The 12,387-nt window shown below is 36.8% G+C and overlaps 1 protein-coding gene across 1 annotated transcript in view; it reads right to left on the bottom strand.

Moving 5' to 3' along the window:
• The window catches only part of grin2aa (glutamate receptor, ionotropic, N-methyl D-aspartate 2A, a), a 151,481-nt gene that overhangs the window by 137,994 nt on the left and 1,100 nt on the right, over nucleotides 1–12,387 (bottom strand). The window contains exon 2 of the mRNA XM_051887845.1: nucleotides 10,114–10,521. Within this exon, the coding sequence (XP_051743805.1) occupies nucleotides 10,114–10,518 (405 nt within the window). The 5' untranslated portion in view covers nucleotides 10,519–10,521. The remainder of the gene's footprint in view (nucleotides 1–10,113; nucleotides 10,522–12,387) is intronic.

The following is a 12,387-nucleotide window of genomic DNA, read 5'->3' as shown; positions in this document are numbered from 1 at the left end:
ACATTCTTGAAAACATTTGGGATAATGTAAGTACACAAGTCAACAAAATATATAACATTGTTCTAGTGGTTTTGGGATTTTTTTTAATCCAAAAATCTTACATATTGTGGCTTTAAGGTTGAACCTTTTGTTTATTTTTTATTTTTTTTTATGGGTGGTCTGAATAAACATTTGAACAGACATACATAGCCCAGCTTGTATGTATGCTCAATTTTTCATTCATTTGACCTACATTGAGGCAAGTCTCAAGTGTGAAGCTCATCTTTCCACCTCAGACACTGAGTAATGTGGGAAGCCGTTATTTATCAGCCACATAATCACTCTTTTCAGCTACGGTGAATAAGCTGCTTCTTTCCCATTCATTGTTCACAAAGCATACTATAGCACCTTACAATATTTCTTATGACTGTCAAATATTTTCACCTTTACAATTAAATAAACTCTTTGGCATTTTCCCCCCAATGTTCCGTACATCTTCAAGGCCACTTTATAAACCAGAACGCCTCTACACTTTCCTTTATAAGGACGGCCGTCACGACTCGCGCATACTCCCGTGCTGAAACTCTTTGGTTTTTGTCATGCACAAAAAGCAGTCAAGGTTTCAGGGACAAGAATTTCATTTAATCTAAACCTCAGTCTGATGTTTATCCCCCACATCCCTGACAACTAAGAACAGCTATATACATTTACATCAGTAAATAGCACTATTCCAAGACCTCGACTGCTGCCTCCAGCCTAACAAAAATGCATTTCCCTCCACCTCCTGAGATTAGCGACCTAACTGTGGAAGTCTCTGGAGTTCTGAAAGTCCGCTGCCTCATTTGTCAAAGCTGACCCTGAAAAACTCAGCTGTTTTGTCATTTATCTTTGCTACCATTGGACCTATTTTTAAAGGCATGTCCATGTATCGAGAACGAAGGAACATGGGAAGAAGTAGAACAAAAACTAGTTTACTCTCAAGGTGTGAGATGATTTTAGAAAGGATCATGGGTTCAGGAGAAGAAAAAAACGAAGACACATTGTCCCAAGCTGACCGTGGTATGAGTCTATTCAGTATGTTCTATGAATATTACATGGTGACATTACTAAAAGAAAGCAGCAAAAAAAAAATTAACTGAAAGTACCTCAGGCCATTCAAAAATGAGAACAGCAGCCCTCTTGTTGAGCACAAAACAATTCAATATCTTGCCATTGATTAAGATGTTAAGGCTCTGTTAATCAATTATCCAATCAAAATCCTCAAGCAGACACTTTTGTAATACATTTTGCAATAATGCTGTTTGGATAACCTCCATTAAATTCAGCCTCTAGTGTCTGGAGCAAATGCAGCTCGATGTGAAAAAGGTTTGCTCACAATGCTTAACAGCATCATGAATTAGATGATTTCTGTCCACAATTATTTGTTGCCAACTTATTTAGCTTGAAAAGTCACCTTGAATGGTTTGCAATTTAGTGAAGCCACCATAAGCTTAGTCCAGAAAATTATGTACATTTGAGTGCTCTTTTGAAGCAGAGGATCTATTTCAGAGCAGGTTAAATATCATTAACAGCCTGAACTCTACAGAAAGAGAACAATACCACTCAATGCCGTTCCTTCAGCCCAGGGATTTGCCTTAAAGTCCCCCTGTAGTCAATAATTTTATCCCTTAAAACTCATCTTTGATCACCAAAATTACATATTTAAACGTTTTTTTCCTGTGAAAACAGAAAACAAATTCTTAATGCTTTAAAATAGCTTGAATGTAACTCTACACCCTTGCCTCATTTAATATACATGGATCTATGAATATGATAATTAGCCCAGCCTCCACTCACTCACACAAGCTTGGACGAGATCCACTCCGTCAACTCACTGAGACTTACCGAGATAACCTTCTTTTGAGACTCCCTTGCGCGGTCAGTTAATGTTATGCTTGATTGGTTACAAGGTAGTTTGTGACATCAGAAACACTAGCGATTTCAAACCACGGGTTTGAGACTGTCTTTGGTTTACTGCAGTTTTAAAGAGAAAATACTCAGCAATGGTGTTGACTTATGAATTTGCACATGGTTTTTCATGTTAAAAACACCAGACAGACATATGAACAACATTAAAAACTTGATTTTCACCACAGGGGGACTTAAAATTTTCCTCACGGCTATGTTTCGCTTTTGTGAGCAATTAACAGTCTTGTAACTTCCGCTGGGCCATCATACATAAAAAGTGTTCTAATGAATGCATGGAGCACAAAGCAAAATATATTTAATTCATGCCATCCACTTCCATTTTCTGTCTTTGAACACACTTCACTGCTTCTGACAAGGAATTGTACCAATACGGAGGAGTGTATTCTGATGTAATTGTGTTCGCTGCATGAGCACTGCAGTGCATCTCTCATCTCGCCTCGGCTGAGGACAAGCAAGTCTAGAGGAAAGCTTTATTCATTTTGCAGTCGCATAAAAGCAAAACAGCGTTCAGTGAAGATGCAGTTCTCCTCTGCCCAAAATACAGTATGAGCCGAGGTATTAAAAAGTTAGATGCAAAGCATATGTAATTCTCTAGCACTCTGTAATGGCGAAGTCCGAATCCTTGTCACACTCTGTTTGGAAGCGTTTCAGTCTCTGCTTCAAGACTTGGATAAGCTTTGCTACTATTTTCATAAACCAAAAATTACAATTCTGTCATCATTTACTAAACCTCATTCTGAACACAAAAGGTGACTTCTTTTTAATGTGAATGAAAACTGGGATTGTCAAGTACCAAAATTACAAAAACAACAACAACAACAAAATGCTACACAGCTGATGCACTATTTTCCAAGTCTTCTGAAGTCATACAATAGTTTTGTGCAAAAGACAATTTAATGAAATTTAAGACGTTATTCACTGAACATCCTGATATCTGATATTATTGTGAATGAATCATTCTGTAACTATCTGAGTTGTTTTGTTCTATTTAGTTCATGTTTAGAGTTTGTTTTTCATTGGTCACATGTTCTTTGTTCTTAGTTTCCCGCCACTTGTTTGTTGTCATGGTTCCTGATTTGATTAGTGTTTGAGTTCAGCTGTGTCTTGTTAATTAGTATCGTTAGATCTTCAGTTCACTGTGTATTTAAACCCTGTGTTTCCTTCTGTTCCTTGTCAGTTGTCTGTTGCATTAAGTTAGTTGTTCTGTTTGTTTCTTATTGAAGAGTGTTTTAGTTTATCGTTTTGTTAATAAACCTTCACTGTTGCAATTAGATCCTGCACCTCTCCTTTATTTGCAACAAGCATTCTTTTCAGTCTGATCTTTTTGATGAATTGGTTGATCATCTGAATGATTCATTCACAAATCTGACTGATCTGTCATAGCGAATAACAGCTTAATGGTAGTGACATCTGTCAGTGAATCAGTCATTATGCATATAGCTTCAGACAACTTATATATAAAAAATAAAAACATATATATATATATATATATAATAAAAAATATTTATAAAGAAATATACAAATATAAACAAATAATATGCACCAATTTTAAAATACTTTTATAGAACATTTGTGTCTTTTTTGAACTTTTTTTTTTTTTTTACATTCATTGAGTTTACATTCATCGTAATTGCATGGAAACGAGCAATTTCTCTTTAACGTTTCTCCTTCTATGCTCCATCAAAGGAAGAAAGTCACATTCGGAATGGCATGGTAAGTAAATAATGACAAAATTTTCATTTCTGGATGAAATATTCCACATCAAAAAAGACAATTATATTATGAAATGCATTTACAGTACAGTTTATACTGTATAGCACCGTAATATTGTTACAGTGAAAGAGTAAAGCAATCAAATTAACATTGCATGCCCTTAACCGGGCCAAACAAGACCACTGCAGCAGCCAGAAAAACATCTGCCTCATGCCTCACCCTTCACAGCTGCAGTGACCTGTCTTTAATTAATGAGCCAGGCTACATAACGCAATGAAATCATTTTCATTTTCAAGCTCGCCCTGTTTCAGCCTGCCTTACATAAGATTACAGTTTGGCTGTTAAGGTCCGCTGTTACCACCGCAAGTGGTTCATTGTGTGATTACACCCTCCAATGGATTTGTCCTTACATAAGAGAGCATATAGCTGTGGGGTCAATCTCACAGCTAGACCTTTGTTGTCTAATAAATGTCCGAGGCTTCATTTACCTCATAATTTATGGTGAATCATTTGCAGCATTTAACGAATGAAAAAACAGACAGCTTGCCTGTGACCCTAGGTTGCTTCGGTGCAAACTACCTTGTCTTCATAATATTCTTCATTAATAGTGACATCAGCAAGTCTGAACTGCAGCGTTTCCAGGGGTCAATGGCACATTTCCAGCACAGAGTGCTGCTTGCAGCTGGCTTGGGAATCCAGGACTGCAGCAAACTTGTTTGCTCTTATTTGCATTATATCAATAAATAGACTTTCTTGAAACAGAAACCACAATACGTGCTCTAGCATCTGCCAAAATAATTATTCGTTTTTAATAACAATTTAGTTTTTAAGTAGCTTTTAAACCATTCTAAATAACAACTGTTTATGCCTCCAGGAGGGAAAAAATGAAAACGTGGCATCCTTGTATTTTCTGAACACTGACCTCACATACAACTTCACATTAACTTTTTTGCTCATCAGCCACTGTGGCTAGTGAATGTCCAAGGTTACTAGACACTCAGCATTTTCACTGGCCACAATTTTGACATTGATACCATGGGGGGAAAACTGCCATAGAGATATTTTTAATATAATATCATAATTTGGCAGCAGGTATATTAGGCTGCTGTCACTTTAAGGCCTGACGCACAGATCCATTATACTGTTACATATGCGTTTTCTTTCTCAACTGTTTACGTTCACTTAAAACATAACTGACTGTTTACGTGAATACTTGCCAAGATTGGCAATTTGACATTATTTTTTGTGTATTTGACTATTTAAGTGCAATAATCAGCAAAAAAGAACATAGTACTGAGAGGCGTTTTTATGTGCGTGCACTTTAGGTGCGAGCACAAAATCTGTGGGAATGAGTAAAATTATGCACAATTCGCACAATTTCACGCCAAAATTCAAGACCTGTAACAACAACATTTCAACCTACATCACATGTGACCTTTCCAACATGATTACGTCATGCGTGCGGATCGCAGAGCTAGTGCAAGACGAGCGTTTGTGGTTAAAAAGTTTTTTTTGTTGTTTTTTTTTACTTTTCGCTAGATAAGACCCTTATTCCTTGGCTGGGATCATGTAGAGCCCTTTGAAGGTGCGCTGAAACTGCAATTTGGACCTTCAACCCATTGGTAACTGCTGAAGTCTGCTATATGGAGAAAAATCCTGGAATGTTTTCCTCAAAAACCTTAATTACTTTTTGACTGAAGAAAGAAAGACATAAATATCTTGGATGACATGGGGGTGAGTAAATTATCAGGAAATTTTAATTCTGAAGTAAACTAATCCTTTAATGTCAAGCCCTGCATACAACATAAATAGACCGTAAATTGACTAGAATCATAAGCTCTGTATAGAATTCAGTATTCTGTTGAGATACTGTAAGAATGAAGAGCTATAACTATAAGTGTTCTCTTTATTTTAATTTTAGTCAAATTAATACTTTTATTTAGCAAGTATGCATTAAATTGATCAAAGTGAAAGTAAAGACATTTATAATGTTACAAAAGATTTCTATTTCACATAAATGCTGTTCATTTGAACTTTCTATTGATCAAAGAATCCACAAAAATATTAAGTAGCTGTTGCTTTTTTACATTGATAATAATAAGAAATGTTTCTTTAATGTGTGGTTAATTATGTGACACAAAACTTTTAATATAATTAACTTTTGAAATTATTAGTAAATGAGACCCAATGTGAGACATCTTTTAAATCTCTTGTGACACTCTAGAGTGTATCCTTAAAGGGATAGTTCACCCAAAAATGAAGATTCTGTCATTATTTCCTCACCCTCAAGTTGTTCCAAACCTGTATGAATTTCTTTGTTCTGCTGAACACAAAAGAAGATATTTTGAAGAAAGTTTGTAACCAGGCTGCTTTGGGGCACCATTGACTTCCATAGTAGGAAAAAAAAATACTATGGAAGTCAATGGTGCCCCAGAGCTGTTCAGTTTCCCACATTCTTCAAAATATCTTCCTTTGTGTACAGCAGAACAAAGAAATTTATACAGGTTTGGAACAACCTGAGGGTGAGGAAATGATGACAGAATTTTCATTTATAGGTGAACTATCCCTTTAAGTGATCAGGCATAGCTAAATTCTCCATATAATCTCACTGCAGTCTAGGAGAAACAATTGAGATTTTAAAGTGATCTCATTTGTGGTTTTCTTGTGGGAAAGTGCTTCCTTTCATCATTACTCTCCAGCACCGCTGCGCAAAGCCTTATTGCCTTGGAAATAGCAGTTATAGCTAATTAAATTCTTTTTCTTGCTGTCCTGTCCACGGGAGTCAGGCACACAAGAAAGCGCAACTATAATCAAGAAAGTGTTGTAACACTTGTCCAGCAGACATGTGCTGTGACCTGATGAGTTCTGCACCCCGTGTGCAAGCCACCATCTCTGGGATGCTGCTGAAGAATGATAATGGGTGGCCATGTTTAACCCCACTGAGACAATGTGTTGGACACTGAACATCTGTGTGAGGTTCAGAGCACATAAAAGGTGTCACATCTACAACTGTGCCATTTCAGAAGGGAGCAGATACGACTGTCCCTCAAGGCTAGTCGTGCGGTAATATAGCTGCAAATAATATTTGATGATGCTCAGGGGATCTGGACATTAGCATTTGCAATATATTTGAAGATATTTGAGAACATTTATGAACACAATAAGGATACACAAAGGCATCTCTTTGGAGAGACTAATACCACTTTCGCTCACACTAGTAGAAGTGGAAAAACAATATGGCTGTTTAGAGAAAACGCTGTGACATCACAATGACCTCACTGTAGTTAATTAATCATTTCATTTAAAATCTCCACCCTGTGGTTGTTCCCTCATCTACAGCAACAGCAGGTTATTAGTTGTAAGATGGCAGTGAGTTAATTACATTTCATAATTCGCATGTTCTTAAATGCTCTCTTATTAGAGAATAGTAAACATAAGTGCTCCGCTTGTTCACAGCATGTCTTTGTTAATGAATTTTCATATAAATAACATAAAGCGCTCAATGGATATGACTCACGGGACCCAATTCAGAACTCAAAAGTATTATAAAAGATCGCAGCTAAATGTTACAGTCAGGTTTGTTTAAAGGTTTCTTGGTTAACAATAAAGGGTGAAGGTTTAGGTAGTTAGTATGGCCCAGTTAGACCCTGCTGGTTGATGCCATAACTGGTCCATAAAAACCATTTTTCTCTATTGATTGTCATTTAAACACAGTCATATTCTCTGAAAGAATACAATTTTTGCAAACACCATACATGTATATCAGTAATATTCATGTTTACACTACCGTTTAAAAGTTTGGGGTCAGTAAGATTTTTTTTTAAAGAAATTGATACTTTTATTCAACAAGGATACATTAAAATGATCAAAAATAAAAGTAAAGGAATACATTTATAATGTTACAAAAGATTTCTGTTTTAAATAAATGCTTTTTGCTTTGCTAAATGTTTTTTAAAATTGAAAAATGTATTACAATTTCCAGTAAAATATTAAGCAGCACAACTGTTTTCAGTATTGATATTAATAAGAAATGTTTTTTGAGCACCAAATCAGCAGATTATTTCTAAAGGATCATGTGACACTGAAGACTGGAGTAATTGCTGCTAAAAATTCAGCTTTGCCATCACAAGAATAAATAACATTTTAAAACATATTAAAATAGAAAACAGTCATTTTAAATTGTAATAACATTTCACAGTGTTACTGTTTTTTATTGTATTTTTGATCAAATAAATGCAGCCTTGGTGAGCATAAGAGACTTCTTTCAAAAACATTAAAAATCTTACTGACATTTGAACAGAATGAAACCAAGAATATGCAAACATTCACCACAAAACCAGAGGCCACTGCTATTAAAAAGTTTACCAACTCTGTACTTTGTGTCAACTTGCAAATAGTAGGATGTCTAAAGAATTATACCCGAGGGTCGGTTAAGATAAACCTGTTTTCTCTAGGCAATGAGAAATGGGACAGAAGTAAAACAAACTACAATTATACATCAGGATGACTGCTACATCAGCTGAATTTCAAAGATAGGTCCTGGGCTAATTTTTCAGTCCATCCCTACACTATGATGTGCTCTCGCTTGCATTACACGCCTCTCTGGGGTGACAAGTCCCTCCTCCAAACTGAAGTCGTTAAATTAACAGCACTTGAAGGCAATTGAGGAGTCGTATCTCATCCAAAAGAGAACATCGTGATCAGCAGACTCCCTTAACACCAAGTCCATGAACACCTCTCTACATGTCTTAAATGAGGTCACAATAAGATTAATGGTGTTTGCTCTGCACAAAAAGACTCACCAACACATTTGTGTCAAATTCGACTACCACTGAATGTGTCGAATCACCGGAAAGAAAATTTATAACAGGCTCAAAGATGGCAAAGGCTTTAGTTTGAGCCACAGTGTGCATATTCTGAATCTATTGGGGATATATTAGCAGCATATAAAAAGATTAGAACTTCAGAATTTATATATCCACAATGGCAAGACAGATCATTGCATTTCCCTGTCAGTGATGGAGGAGAGAAAGAGCTAAATTGCCTAAATGGCTATCTCCATTGTATGTTGCCTCTCTTGGCACCTGCGTATATTAAATGACAATCATGTGTCTTAAATCAATTGATTCAGGCTGAAGATATATGGGAAAGCAACCTAAGAACGTCAATAAGACAGACAGTCGATCTTTGGCCATAACTAGCCGTGAACGTGCCTGTGCATTGGCCGCATTCAGTGGGATGAAGCACTTTAGATATAAAACAAAGGATCCCCTGACACATGCCAATGATCCCTCTGTTTATTGGGTTCAAATCCTGCTGCATGGGCACTAAATGAAGTAAGATTTGCCCGGCAGCCCAGCATTAATTACCACGTGTATGCTTTCTTGTCTCCTGAAGAATGAAAAAGCCATGAGCTACCATTAATTTCGCCTCGTCTCTCCTAACCAATAACGATTCTCAGAATCGAATCAAATGACTCTCCTTTCGACACGCCACTAAAATGCAACATTTAGGCCATTTAAAACGCACACACATTTGAAGAGCTGTAGCATATAGTGATTTACATGACGTAGAGGTACAGTATGTAAACCATGCAAAGTTCACATTTACATGTCACCGGTAGTATATACTCACATTCTTGTGACATACAGTTTAAAATGTATGCATGTGATGTATTATTCAACATAGACACAAAGGTCCCAGTGAGCTAAAACAGCCCCGACGTTTATCTCCTTAAGGATCAACACGGAGTGCTTTAGAATGACTTAATGTACCGCTAAAGAAAGTCTCCTGAGAATAAGCTTTCAAAACGTTGCTTCATTTGATACAGCGACATCCCGAGATGAAAAGAGAGTAAACACATTTAAATGCAGCAGCGAGTGCTCATAAGAAACAGGATTATTATATAAACTCAATGCAGGTCTGCAATGGGATTTTTTGCAAATGTGGAAATTCAGGTCGGTAATGAAAATGGAACAAAGTCAGCAGAGTGGCAAATTATCACCTCTCTAGGTTTACCATCTTAAACTGTACCATAAACTGATCTCAAATCCCATTTTTCCCCCTTTTTGCTCTTCAAATCAAGTGAGTGTTGCATGATGACAGCTGTGATTGAAATTATGATGGTTCAGTATAAAGAGATATTTGTCATCGGGTTCAGTAAAGTGATTACTCTAGTGGAATGCAGATGGAACATATGTTGTGAAATAACTCCTTAGTGTAATTTGTCAGAGGAACAGTTAAAGCACGACTGCATGTTGCACTAATGATATTATTTCACATCGTTGTCATTACCAAACCACATTAAGAGTGCACATTTTTACTAATTTTGTGATCTCAATAATATTTCAAGCTCTGGATATTGAGTAAACAAATTTGAAAAGTAGAGCACTTTAGTATTCAATAATGTACCCTGCTCCAGGTGAGCTGATGCTTGACATACTACAGACTGACCTTATCCGCCATGATCATGGACGAGCCTCCATGGATCCCCAGGATGGGTATCAAAGTCTGAGAGGAAATAAAATCCAAAATCTGGGCGATGGCTTCCTGGTCAGTGCCGTCCCCAAACACCACCCCATGGATTTTAGTCCCAGACATGAGATCGCACACATGGGTAATGATGCTTTTGGGGTCTGTTTCATTCACCAGCAGGGTCACCACGTTGACGTCAATGGGATCATCTTTGCTCCACAGAGCCCGTATATCTCGATCAGAGATGTAGCGTGTTTGACCGAGGATCACGGCAATGTTCAGTATGGGCACTTTCTCTGCCGCATGTGAGACGCAGATGAGGGTAAGGAGAGCTGGAAGAGTCAGAAGAACCAACCTGGAAAACCCCATAGTGCTCGACTTCATTCCCTGCAGAACACACACACACACACAACAGAGGCTGTTTTTGATATAATGCATTCAGAGATTTACAAACTACACTATGCTAGGAGTTTCTTCTTAAAGAATGAAACTCCTAAATCTTATGCAACTTATTTTAGTTCAGAACTGCATTACCAACAATACTTATTTGATAACTATGTACATTATACACACAATTGCATCCAGTTGAGTTACACAACAACGGCGAGGAGTGCAGGATTTTATAATCTCATTTTGGAATTTAGGCAATGAATAACTAGCAATGAGCGAATGACGAATATTACATGTGACACTGGATCTGAGCAGCAAGCAGGGCAGAAGAGAGTGGAGCTGACATCATCACATGAAGAGTCTTGGACTGACTGAGCGGAGGAAGCTCACAGGCCCTCCGCTACTGTGGCCAGCACGTATACGCAAGCAGATGCATTGTAAAGCAAGGCATAAAACTGCAGAGAAACAACATATGGCGCAGGGGCTGTTGAAGCTTGCGATTCTCGTGAAGAACAATGCATCATATTACCATTATTAAAGACAAATGAATGAGCAAGTAAGATTTATCAGCAGTTTCAGCTGATAAGAATTAAGTAGAGCAAACAAACATCAATGGTTGATTTGTTTGATGCAGTTGAGCAGAGAATGGTGAAAATAGCATGCTTTGTGTGATTTGATCTAGGCTTGTCTCAAGAGACTAAGAATCAAAATGCACATATGCATTAAGATGCTTATATTTAGCTTTACAGTAATTTAATAATTATTAAATATATACAGATGTGTAAATATAGCAGAATATCCTTGTTTAAGTTGTTGTATGTCTTTAATCACTGTTTTAAATCAATACATGACATTTTGTCTAACAGTTACTGTCATAATGTGTATATATATAAGCAAAACTTTGCCATTTTCATGCTCAAAACATACTGAAAAATAAATCATCAGAGGAACATGTGACAAACATTAATGAATGTGGCTGGAAACCAGGTCTTTTGACAATTACATGTAACATTTATATGATTTTTCATTTGAATGTAATTAATTAGAGAGGGTGGTGGAGAGAGAAAGCATAATTTATTAAGATTTTGCTGTTCCGTGAATAAAAACTGACCTGATTTGTTATTTTAGGCAAATGCGATATCAGTGTTCTTACAACGTGACAGAGATCTTAACATGGGGAATATATCTAGATGAATATTTCTTTTGATACCTCATTAATTTCCTCAAAACGACCATTATGCAAGTGCGCCCCCTATTGACGCGTCTCGTTTTGCGTTCTCAGCTGGAACCTCAGTACGCTGTGAGGACACCATAATATTCAATGGGAAAGTATAGTATACGCGTCAGAACTTTACAACAGTAGCAACGAAGAAGGCTAATAATATCCATTATTTGACAAAAAACGAAGACGAGATGACATATCTCTATGCTCAATTAAAAATAAAAACAGCGCTGTTTCAAAAGAAAAATAGGCTAGCTGTTATTTGAAGTTTAATCAACAACTCCACCAAAATCCGCATGCATCTGTTACATATCAAAGAAAGCACAGACAAGTCCTCTATCATGTAAAACCTTTTCAAATGACACATTTATCTTTTCTGTTCTTTTTCTTTTTCTCGTTCAGTAGTAAACGAGTTCCCTCGTTTTGTCCAGAAAAAGCGAAGCGCACTCCTGAGGGAAAATCCTCAGATTTGGTGCTCACATGATCATGACACGAGTTTTCTTACAGGTAAAACAAGAGCGTGTTGCTGAACATAACTCAATAAAATCCAACTTACTGTTAAAAAACCTTACATCCAAACATAATAAAATAACTAACCCACGTTTCTTCCTTTTATGCCATTTTTTAGGATCGCGCATCCC

This window comes from Ctenopharyngodon idella, chromosome 3 (assembly GCF_019924925.1).
Source record: "Ctenopharyngodon idella isolate HZGC_01 chromosome 3, HZGC01, whole genome shotgun sequence".
Classification (NCBI taxonomy): domain Eukaryota; kingdom Metazoa; phylum Chordata; class Actinopteri; order Cypriniformes; family Xenocyprididae; genus Ctenopharyngodon; species Ctenopharyngodon idella.
This window is presented reverse-complemented; position numbering and strand designations above follow the sequence as displayed.